This window comes from Lepus europaeus, chromosome 18, assembly GCF_033115175.1.
Source record: "Lepus europaeus isolate LE1 chromosome 18, mLepTim1.pri, whole genome shotgun sequence".
In the NCBI taxonomy this organism is placed as follows: Eukaryota; Metazoa; Chordata; class Mammalia; order Lagomorpha; family Leporidae; genus Lepus; species Lepus europaeus.
The window spans coordinates 58535356-58547460 of record NC_084844.1 but is presented as its reverse complement, the minus strand read 5'-3'; the positions used below and the strand labels follow the sequence as shown (position 1 = coordinate 58547460).

The 12105-nt window shown below is 41.6% G+C and overlaps 1 protein-coding gene across 1 annotated transcript in view; it reads left to right on the top strand.

Annotated features, from left to right (window-relative positions):
* The first annotated feature begins 823 nt into the window (after positions 1-823).
* TEKT3 (tektin 3) overlaps positions 824-12105 on the top strand; it is a 32286-nt gene continuing 21004 nt past the window's right edge. The window contains exons 1-2 of the mRNA XM_062175233.1: positions 824-1402; positions 4799-4882. Of these exons, the coding sequence (XP_062031217.1) occupies positions 824-1402; positions 4799-4882 (663 nt within the window). The remainder of the gene's footprint in view (positions 1403-4798; positions 4883-12105) is intronic.

The following is a 12105-nucleotide window of genomic DNA, read 5'->3' as shown; positions in this document are numbered from 1 at the left end:
TATCCCCAGTGGCTTCTTTTGTGAAGGAATTCACTTTTAGAGAGAGAAAAGGCATGTGTCTTTTATAGACTCCTCTGGATTAGGAAGTTGAAAAGCTACCATTTATTGAGCCCTGACACTGTGCCAAGAACTCCAAGTTGTTAGCATTGCCTTCATCCTTATAGCTCTGCACGCCCAAAGACTTGTGTTTTGAAGGTGCTTAGTGGTGACAAGTTGCTAGTGGTTTCCCTGAGCTGCGTTTGCATACTGCTGCACCACTCACTGTTAGCCAGGTTGTATTTCTTTGTAGTAGGACTTGGTGGAGAGTGGAGGGGCTGCCAAAGAAGCCCTTGCTGCTACATTGCCATAACAATCCAGAGAAGGCAGTGCTGTTAGTGTGCCTGGTTCTTGTTAGATGAAGCAACTGAGGGACAGAAGAGGTGAAGCCATTTGCCTATGGCCACATAGCCAATAAATAGCAGGGCCAAGATTTGAAGCCCTGTCTGAAAAAATGCCCAGTTCCTTGTCTTGATTTGAATTTGTTAGAAACAACACAACTCTTTTAATGGAATCAAAACCCAAAGGCCAATGTAAAAAAATATATATGTACACATTTATATGAAATTAATACATAAATTCATTCTAGGGATACAGAAATTAAAAAAAATTTTTTGAATATGTTATCCATTGGTAAACACGGTTAACAAATATCTAATGTGTTGGGGATACTAAGATGTAGTTTCTTATTTGTATGTTTCAGTAGAGAGTAACTTATGTGACTGCGTATTTTTACTTTTTCCTTTATTTTCAAACAGGAGAGATTTATAAATTGTGTTTGAGCATCATGGAGCGTTTAGGTTCTACACTAACGGCAACTTATGCTCACCCCAGACCAACCCCAACCAACTTTCTACCCACCATCAGTACCATGGCCTCAAGCTATAGGGACCGCTTCCCCCATTACAATCTGACCCATAGCATGAGCCTTCCATGGAGACCGAGTACATACTACAGAGTAGCCTCCGACTTGCCGACCTTGGCCCCATACTGCACCAGATCTCAGAGGGTGGCCGAGAGCACGATGCTGCCCTTCGTCTCCAACAGAACCACGTTGTTCACGAGATACACCCCCGATGACTGGTACAGGTCCAATTTAACCAACTACCAAGAGTCCAACACATCTCGACATAACTCAGAGAGACTAAGGGTGGATACGTCTCGCTTGATTCAAGACAAATACCAGCAGACAAGAAAAACCCAGGAAGACTCCACCCAAAATCTGGGAGAACGCGTCAATGACATAGGGTTTTGGAAATCCGAAATCACTCATGAGTTGGATGAGATGATTGGTGAGACAAATGCACTTACTGATGTTAAGAAAAGACTGGAGAGGGCCCTGATGGAGACCGAAGCTCCTCTTCAGGTAGAGATAAGACTCTATGATAATGGCATTGCCTTGTTATTAGAACCCAGTGACTGAATTTCTAAGGTTATTCTTACATTGGATTATGTCTCACTTCACCTGTCGCAGCCAAGCCCCTATCAATAAATCTGTAATTGGTTTCAGTAATGGTAAAATTCTTACACATGATACAGAACCACCTCTTTTAGGAAGTATTCTGAGTGTAAAGCAAAGAAAATTAAAGAGAAATCATTGGGGTACACTATACTTTAAGGGAAAAATTGCCTTCTTCTTATCTCTTTTTTATTGTTTTTTATTTTTTTAAAATTTTTTTTGACAGGTAGAGTGGACAGTGAGAGAGAGAGAAAGGTCTTCCTTTGCCATTGGTTCACCCTCCAATGGCTGCCGCGGCTGGCATACCACGCTGATCCGAAGGCAGGAGCCAGGTACTTCTCCTGGTCTCCCATGGGGTGCAGGGCCCAAGCACTTGGGCCATCCTCCACTGCCCTCCCGAGCCATAGCAGAGAGCTGGCCTGGAAGAGGGGCAACCGGGACAGAATCCAGCGCCCTGAGCGGGACTAGAACCCGGTGTGCCGGCACCGCTAGGCGGAGGATTAGCCTGTTGAGCCATGGCGCCGGCCCTTCTTATCTCTTTAATAGGTTATTTGATGACTGCTGTCTCTAAGTTAAGATAGACCATAGCCATATTTGAAGGAAAAGTTGCACTCTGTGACAAGAGATGCCTCCTGTATACAGGTTGAGTATCCCTAATCTGAAATGCTTGGGCAACAGGCGTTAGGAGATATATTTTACTTTAGAATTCCTGAATATACATAATGAGATGCCTTGGGTACTCAGGTATAAACATGAAATTTATTTCTATTTCATGAACACCTGATACAAATAGAGTGAAGGTCATTTGGTGCAGCATTTTTGATGAGCCGGTATTTTGGCTGTGACCCTGTCACTTGAGGTTGGGTATGGAACTTTTCACTTGTGGTGTCATGGCAGTGCTCCAAACATTTTGGATTTTTAGCATTTTAGGTGTTGGATTTTTTTGGACCAAGAATGTTTGCTCAACTTGTATATTCTGTGATTCCATCCGAGGCACAGTGAAATTATCAGATGAGGCCATATTAAGGGATGACTGAATCTGACCTGAAGAGAGCTATGGGTTAATTAGGCTGGTTGCCATGGTAATAGGGGCAGCATCTTCTGTTGGTTTCTGGATTCTGACCAGGCTTTGGAGTGAGTTCAAGTTGCCTCTAACCCTTGGGCCATGTGATGGATTCTCTAGTCCTTTCTGTTCACCACTGGAGGAAAATATTCCATCTTTGAAGACGTGCAAATTGTAGACATGATTTTAGAAGTTGTATTTATTTCAGTTACAGCCAATCCCATTTTGCTTCACATTTGCGTGATTTATGTTCCTGGGTGAAAGCATTTGCAGTGGGTCCTTACCCCAGCGTCTGTGCGGGAAGGGGTTAAAGAGACCCCAGAAGACGTAAATGAGGGGTTTGTGTTTATTGGTGACCTTGACACTTGGTGTCACGTCCCCTCTCCACTAGACACACAAATACACACAGCTGGAGAAATCCTGAGAAAGGCTGATGGGACACTCACGGTGCCTTTTGAAATTGACTCTGAGGGCATCATTGCTTAGCAACAGAGGACCTCCATGTCTTCCGTGAGCCCTGGCTCATTCTGAGGGTTAGGGGTTTGCTCCACGGCCCACCCTGCCTTCAAGGGTTGGGAGTATCCTTTGTATGATGGCCACGTCCCCTATTAATTAATTCTCAAAAAGAAGTCCACTTCTTCTCCTGGTACTCTTTTCAGGGACGGCCACTTGCAGTGAGATGGTTCTAATTTGAATTTTTCCTGCAACTTTTTTGTCCGTATGTTCTTTTTTTTAAAATTTTATTTATTTATTTGACAGATAAAGTTTAGACAGTGAGAGAGAGAGACAGAGAGAAAGGTCTTCCTTCCGTTGGTTCACCCCCAAAATGGCCGCTATGGCTGGCGCTGCGCCGATTGGAAGCCAGGAGCCAGGTGCTTCTTCCTGGTCTCCCATGTGGGTGCAGGGCCCAAGCACTTGGGCCATCCTCCACTGCCTTCCTGGACCACAGCAGAGAGCAGCTGGAACTAGAACCTGGTGTCCATATGGGATGCTGGTGCCGCAGGCAGAGGATTAGCCAAGTGAGCCAAGGCGCCGGCCCATGTCCGTATGTTCTTGTGTGTTTGAGTATGTACTACCAACATTAGAGTTAGTCACACAAACAGATAAATCTCAAAAAGAGAAAATCAAGATGCTCAACTAATCTAAGAGTGAATGTGAAAGCTTAAAATACAAATAGAGTCCATGAGGTAACCCTCTGACATTTCACATTCGCAATTATAAAAACAGGATATCTGAGGTTGGCAAAAGAGCAGAAAATGACCACTTTCATATGATACTGGTGGCACTGTGGAACAGGTAGCAATATCCTGGAATGGGATTTAGTAATATATGGTAAAATAATCACGGTTACCTTTGACCCACTAATTCTTCATTAGTAAATGCAAATTGTACCACTTATAAAGAGATTCACTCAGATGCTGTGTTCGGTGAGATGCATCCGGATTGCAGTGTACGTGGTATTTACTTTGTGCTTTTAAAAAATTTAGCATTATATAGGAGCCTAAGCCATGAAATAGTCCTTGAAAAAAAAAACATTTCAACAGCTACATAATGTTATTTCATAAATAATTTCTTGTTAGTAATCTGACCTGCTTTCCACTGGAGTCATTAGCATACTTTATCTCAAGTCTACCATCTAATGTCAACCCTAAAAAGCAAAATATAAAATTTAGGCCATTATAACCTCCACTTTGTTAACACAAAGAAATCAGTGATAGGAAAACTGTTAAATTATATTTTCTACTCTTCCATGTTTTTACTATGATGGATAAACTCATCATTTTTATAATTAAGAAAACAATAAATAGTGCTAAAAAATAATTACTTGGGTTTTGACTGCACAAAAAAATTGATGTATTTAAAGAAAATCATTTATGTATTCCTCACATTTCTCAGTTGAAAATAATACTTTTAGGATTATGTTTCATTATTTCTCTCAAACTGATGCCAAGTTCTCAGCTGCTAATGTATGAAGTAAAAGTAAATGCCATTGTTTCATTTTATCAACTTTCCAGATTAAGGAAGATTTTCCAGCTATTTTGAATAGCTACCTCTTTGCCACTTACCCAAAAGAATTATCTAGCTGTCACAGTCTTTTTCATGCTAGGTCTCCACAAAATCGTTTGAAAATTTAGTTTAGAGGTAGCTACTGATTCATTTTTTGAGATCAGTTGTTAGAATTTCTGGTCATTGGCTGTAGTCAGTTTGTAGCAGGAATTCTATTATTTATTTATTTGTAGGTGGCCAGAGAATGCCTGTTTCATCGAGAGAAGAGAATGGGAATCGATCTAGTTCATGATGAAGTCGAAACACAGCTTCTGACGGTAAACAGTGGGACATGTATTCAATAATGAGACAATTGTGCATGTCTGTTTACTATATATTTATAAAAATGATTTATTAATAAAAGGTAATCATATCAGATGTTCATAACAGGTAGCTCTATATTGCTCTTTTGCTTGGTTAGAAAAGCAATGCATGTTCATTGAGAAAATCAAAAATACAGAAAGCAAGAAAGACAAAAATCATGTGAAACTATTAGACAGAAATTACCATTAACTTGGGGGTATTTCTGTCCTTTTCCTTATCATGATTGAATAAACAATGCCTAATCCACATGGTGACACAGAGATCTGACTTCAAGATTAGAATCATAGCATATCAATGAATTTGAATGGAGCTGTATTCATTGAAAATTATACTGGGGGAATTTTTACATATTATTAGATGTTCTTTAAGGACATTTAAAAAATGTTTCGACAATGTTTCACAATGCAAAGATCCTATCATATTTATTTCTAAAATCAGCCTTCTCTTGTTGAAAAGTTAGGTTGTCTTCCTACTTTACTACCTTCCCCCCCTCTTTTAATAACACTATAGCATAAAAAGCTATTCATAGCTGTGTGTACATCTGACTATTTCCTTTGACTCCATTTCAGGAGATGTGATGGGTGTGGCCAAGGGCACAGGCATTTGGAAATATTTGAACACAAGCCAAATGGCCACTGACAACCTTACAGTTGGCTCCTCCTCACTCACTGATTCACTCACTAGTCTCTGTTTTTCGCCAATCAAATTCGATTTAGGTCTAAATGTTCCAGCCTTCATTTCCTAGACTGGTAACCACAAGATCTCCGCCACTTCTTAAAATCCCAGCCATCTGGTGCCTGGGGCTGGCCCTTCCCAGTGGTTTCCTTCAGCCCGGACACCTTATTAAGCAACAGTTCTGTGTCCTTAAGTGCCTGCCAAACATTTTCTATTTCAGTAACTTGATAACTCATTTTTTTTTTTTGGTTTTGATTCACATTCATGAAACCCAGAAATGAGCATTTTTTTTATCCCCTTGATTCCTGCTACCCCTGTTCTGTGCCACATCCTGCTGATGGTACCACTGCCATGGCGTGGCTTGCTGGCCAGTCCCCTGGGCCTCTGTAATCGGCTCCCAGCTCCTCTTTATAGCTGGTTCATGTGAAATTCCCAAAGAACTTTCCACTGAGTCTCTACTGCACCCTGTCCCCAGCTTCTTCCTTCCACTGTGGACTCTTCTCTGATTGCTAACTCCTCGAGGAGAAGCTCCACTGAGGCCGGCCCTTGTCTGACTCCCACCTGGTTTCCCAGCCTCACTTCCCTCTTGGAATCACAGAATTTCTGCTGCAGGGAATCCACCTTCTCCATCTCTGCAGGGTCCCACCTCTTTGCTTTTGCTTGATTTGAGAGGTGAGTCCTTGCTCAGAAAGTAGAATGAGCTTGCAACCTGGTCATTAGAGTCCCTCTGTCATTAACATCATCATTGTCATCACTGTCATCAATGCTATTTTTTTAACACTGTCTTAATTTTCCAGTGACTCATTACATTGAGGATCATAAGCAGAGTTTTTATTTTCCTTGTGTGTTCCCTTCTGCTTCCTGGCTCTCTGAGAGAAATCTGAGTTGAAATAATATATTCAAGAAAGCTGTGGCTACTATCAGAAGGCCATGAAATCTACTCTGTAAAAACCACTGTCCCAGAGCTGGTGTTGTGGCTTAGTGGGTTAAGCTGCCACTTGCAATGCCAGCACCCCATATGAGCACTGGTTCGAGTCCTGGCTGCTCCACTTCTGATCCAGTCCCCTGCTGATGAGCCTGTCACTGTGCCTTTCAGATAACTTTATATATATATATATATATATATATATATATATATATATATATATATATATAAATATAAAATAAAAGCCCCTGTCCCTCCTGCCATCCTTGAATGATGAAGAATGGGACAGCCTGAATGTGACAGTTTTACAAGGATGGGTCCCTGCTCTCCTGTTTCATCTTTTCCAGCATCTGAGTGCTCTCTCAAGTCTTAAAAACAATGCATCATATACTTTGTCAACCTAAATGGGTAGGAACTTACCAGCATCTGCCCTGGGGCTGCGTCTTCTTCCTGATGCTGAGACATTTGGTATGAAATAAATAAGACTATTCTACCAGCTTACCTTCATCAGTTTTCTCACAGGCACATTGTGATATTTCCAAGCAATATTTTTGAAACGTGTCTTCTATTTGTGTTCCTATTATTTAATGAGGTGCATTCACATCTGGCTGTACACAGGTCACGCGGTGAAGGTTTTAGAAGTATGACTGGGTCACACCTCCAGAACTTCTCATTTAAATCTGGAATTAGCATTGCTGTGTTAAAAAAAAAATATTCCCCAGGTAATCTTAATGAACAGGCAGAGGTAAGAATAAGTGCCTCGAAACTATAAAATATTGTTGAGAGAAATTAAAGATGATTTAAATAAAGAGACATACCATGTTCATAAATAGTTGCTACTTGATTGTTTTAAAGTTTATTTATTTCAAAGGAGAAAAGATTGAAAGAGAAAGAGGGAGATTTTCTATCTTCTGGATCATTCTCTAAATTCCCACAACAACCAGGGTAGGCCAGGCTGAAATCCGGAGCCAGGAACTCCATCCAAGTCTCATGTCGGTCACAGGAACCCAAGTGTTTGAGCCATCACCTACTGCCTCTGAGATGCACAATAACAGGAAGCTGGATTGAAGTGAAGATAGGACTTGGTCCCAGGCACCCTGACATGAAATGTGTATGTCCCAAGTAGCACTTAACCCTGTGCCACACAAAGCCCATATCTGGGAGATCTATTTGTATTAAGATGGAAATACTTCCCAACTTGAACCACAGGTTTAAAACAGTCCTTAGGAAAATCTCAGGTGATTTCCTTATAGAAACTGACAAGTGGATCCTAAAATTCATATGGGAATTCAAGAGATGCAATGATCAAAATCATATTGGGAAAGAATAAAGTTGGAAGAGTCATACTTTGTGATGTCAAAATGTACTATGAAGTTTCAATACATATGACAGTGTAGCACTTGCATGAAGATTATAGATCAATGAAATAGAATTTGAGACTTGAGGAATAAACCCTCATGTTGACCATTACTTGATTTTCAAGAAGGATTCTAAGACAACTCAATGGGAAAAAAATAATCTTCTCCACAAATGGTGCTTGAGTGATTTAATATGCACATGCAAAGGAATCAAGTTGGATCCTTACATCACAGTGTGTAAAAAATTATGCCAAAATGGATCAAAGCTTAACTGTAAGAGCCAGAGCTATAAAAACTCTTAATAAAAGCAAGCATAAATATTTGTGACATTGGAGTTGGCACTGTTTCTTAGATATGATACCAAAGGCACAAACAACAAAAGAAAAACTAGATAAACTGGACATGGTAAAAATTTAAAACTTGGTATGTCAAAGAACAGTATTAACAAAGTGACAAGAAAATCTTTGCAAATCAAATGTCTGTTAAGAGCTTTGTATCAACAATGTCTAAATCACTTATGATCTGAATAGATGGTTCTCTGGAGTGGATATACAATGGCCAGCAAGCATATGCAAAGATGCTCAGCATCAGTTATCACCCGGGAAATGCAGATCACATCACAATGAAACAGCCTTCATCCATGCTTGGATGACTATAATAAAAAATGCAAAAATGACAAGTGTTGGTGAGAATGTGGAGGAATCTAAACCCCCATGCACTGCTGATGGGAATGTAAACCGATGCAGCCGCTTTGGCAAATAGGCAAATGGAGTTAACTCAAGAGAAAACATGTGTCCAAACGAAAACTTGCACAGGAGTGTTTATAGAAATATTATTCATTACAGCCAAAAGGTGGACACAACCCAAACTGATGAATGGATAAGATGTGGTATAGCCACACAATAGAAGGCTTTATCCAGCCACAGTGAGAGCTGAACATGGATGAAGCTTGAGGACAGTGTGCAGAGAGAAAGCAGCCAGTCACAGAAGACTGCCCTACGTATGATTCCACTTGTATGGAATTTCCAAAGTAGGGAAATCTAGTAGATGAGTGGTTGGCCGAGAGAGGGAGGCTTGGGAGATTAGAAGTTGAGAGCGACTGTTGAAGAGTGTATGCTTCCTTGGGGAGGTAATGAAAATGTTGTAACTTTGGTTCCAGGGATGGTTACACAGCTTGGTGAATATACAAAAGACAACTACATGGTTCTCTTTGAATAGGTGAATTATACCTCAATAAACCTGTTTTTTAAAAAAACAAGAACCACTGCTCCAGGTGCTTATACTTTTGAGATCAATAGCAGAGATGGACTTACCTCAAAACAAAACAAAAATAGAAACAAAAAAAGTGTGTTTGGAAGCAGGAGTTTAGCTTAGTGGGTTAGATGCCCATGTTCCACACCAGAGGGCCTGACTTCTATGCCCACCTCTTCCTCCCAATTCTGCTTCCTGCTAACGTGCATTCTGGGAAACAGAAGAGATAACTCAGGTAGATGGGTCCCTGCCACCCATGAGGGACACCTGGAATGGGTTCTGGGCTCCCAGCTTTGGCCCTGGCCCAGCTCTAGCTGTTGCAGACAACAGGGAGTGAACCCATAGAAGGAAGCTTGTGCTCTCTCCCTCTTTCTGTCTATCTCTTTCTTTGCCTTTTAAACAAAAATAAATAAAAGAAACCATATGTTAGAATAATGGTTAATGAATTGAGGGGGCATGGCTTGGTTCTTGCCAATTATTTCTTTTTCTTTTCTTTTTTTTTTTTTTTTTAACAGGCAGAGTTAGACAATGAGAGAGAGAGAGAGACAGAGAGAAAGGTCTTCCTTCCTTTGGTTCACCCCCAAAATGGCCACTACGGCTGGCGCGTTGTGCTGATCCAAAGCCAGGAGCCACGTGCTTCCTCCTGGTCTCCCATGCGGGTACAGGGCCCAAGCACTTGGGCCATCCTCCACTGCCTTCCCAGGCCACAGCAGAGAGATTGAATGGAAGAGGAGCAACCGAGACAGAATCCGGCACCCCAACCGGGACTAGAACCCGGGGTGCCAGCGCTGCAGGCAGAGGATTGGCCAAGTGAGCCGCAGCGCCGGCAGAATTGGTGTTTGAACCAGGGCTGTCTGATGCTGTACAGATGTCTTTAACTACTCGGCCACCCAAAACCTTGGGAGTATGACAACAAAGGGTTCTTCCTAGAGATAAAGGAAAGCCAAAGGCCATGAAATCGCCCTTGTACCTCCCCACCTCCTACCCCACCCTAAGTATACAGTTCCTAAGGAGTAAACTCTTGTAAAAAGAGTGGGCTGAATACAAGGCCCTTCAGACTACTGGGTAGGACATTTCCATCTGAAGCCCCACAAACGAGACCGTGTTTTAATCCCTTTGGTCACTGAGACTCTGAGAATCTCAGAGAAGTCACCATGATCATGTAATTCATGGAGTCTGGATTTTTTTTTTTCCTTCTCAAGTCCAGGATTCACAAGCATTGGACCCCCTGTCTGGGCTTCTAAACACACAGCTCTCAGATGCTCTGGATATAACCTTGGCTTCTCCAGGTGCGAGGCAGCAGCTGAGGTCTCGTTAGGTCCAGGCTCCACCCACACACCTCTGCCTTCTTGTAGGCTCTCTGTTCATGGGTGGCTGGGAGAACGCTTTGTCCTTCATTTACTTCCACTGCTGTGTTTCAAGGCCACCTCCAGGTGTGAGTGCGGATTGATAGGTGAGTGAATTTTATGGATGGCTTTGAGCTTTTCATACTCCCGTGAGCCCTTCTGCTCCAAACCATCTGCCATTCACCCCCTGACATTATTTAAATCCACACCTAAAAATCACCTTCAAAGACTTTTTCATACCAAATCTCATTAAATGCTTTTTTTTTCCCCACTGAAAGACCCAGGAATTTTTCCACTATGTGCAGTATGTGTAAAAACACCCTGCACATAATATAAAACACACTAAGATTTGGAGTTTACAGAGTGCTTTCTAAGCAGGAATTCTAAACCCTTTGCCAACATCTCACCAACATGGAACACACACACATCCATACACATACGTGCATGGATACGCCCATGTACTATAGATGCATCCTGAGTCATTGAGATGGGTGAAAGCTGAATGGCACGAAAAGCTGAGAATGGTGCCTAACCCACTGGGGACTGTGTGAGAGAGCTTTGCTCCTTGCAGGTGAGGGAGTTGAGTTCTTCATTTACCCTGTTAATTCAGAGTTTGGAAGAAAGAAAGACTGGGGTTATCACTCTAGACATGTTCAATATTTTTATGCTAAACTGAAAGAATAGAATAGAAAAGAGAGAAGAATAGAGAATAGCGAATAGAATAAAGAATAGAGAAGACTCTATACATGAGTGACAATTAGCATGGAAGAAGCCCTTTCTAATCAAAATGACAATGGAAGAAACCAAAAAGGAATATTGGATAGGCTTGCCATCAATGACATCACAAATGACTACATCAAAATCACCATGCACCAAATAAAAAGGCAAGAGTCAAACTGACAGAAAGAAATATGATGGGAAAAGCTTGAATTTTAAATCTGTTAAGAATCTTATATAAATTAGTAACAAAATATGAACCACAAAAAAAGTAGACATGCACGTTAACAGTTTACAAAAGAATAAAGTCAAGTGATAAATCCGTATTTATAGTACAAGGATATTAAATACCAATAAAATTAATAGATAATAAATAAAAATTTAATAAAGAAATCAAGTTTGTGGAGAAATGGAATTAAAAGGTAAGTGTATGGAGCAGGTGTTTGGTCTACCGATTACAATGCTCTTGTCCCAGAATCGGAGTGCCTGGATTTCATACTCAGTTCTGGCTCCCAAATCTAGGTTCCTGCTAATGCTGACCCTGGGAGGCAGCAGTGATGGCTCAAGAAATTGGGTTCCTGTCGTCTACCTGGGAGACTTGGATTGAGTTCCAAGCTTCTGATTTTGGCCTCAGAGCACCACAACCATTGTGATCATTTGAGAAGTGAACCTGCTGATGAAGGCGCACTCTCTCTCCCTCCCCCTCCCTCTCCCCTCTCCCCCCCTCCCTCTCCTCTCAAATTAAAAAGTTCATTGTGGTGCAGAGTGACAGAGAGAGAGGGAGAGAGACACAGAGAGAAGGAAATCTTCCATTTGCCAGTTCATTAAATGGCAGCAACAGCCTGGCTGGGGCTGGGCCAGGCTGAAGCCAGGAGCCTGGAACTGCATCCAGGTCTCCCGTGTGA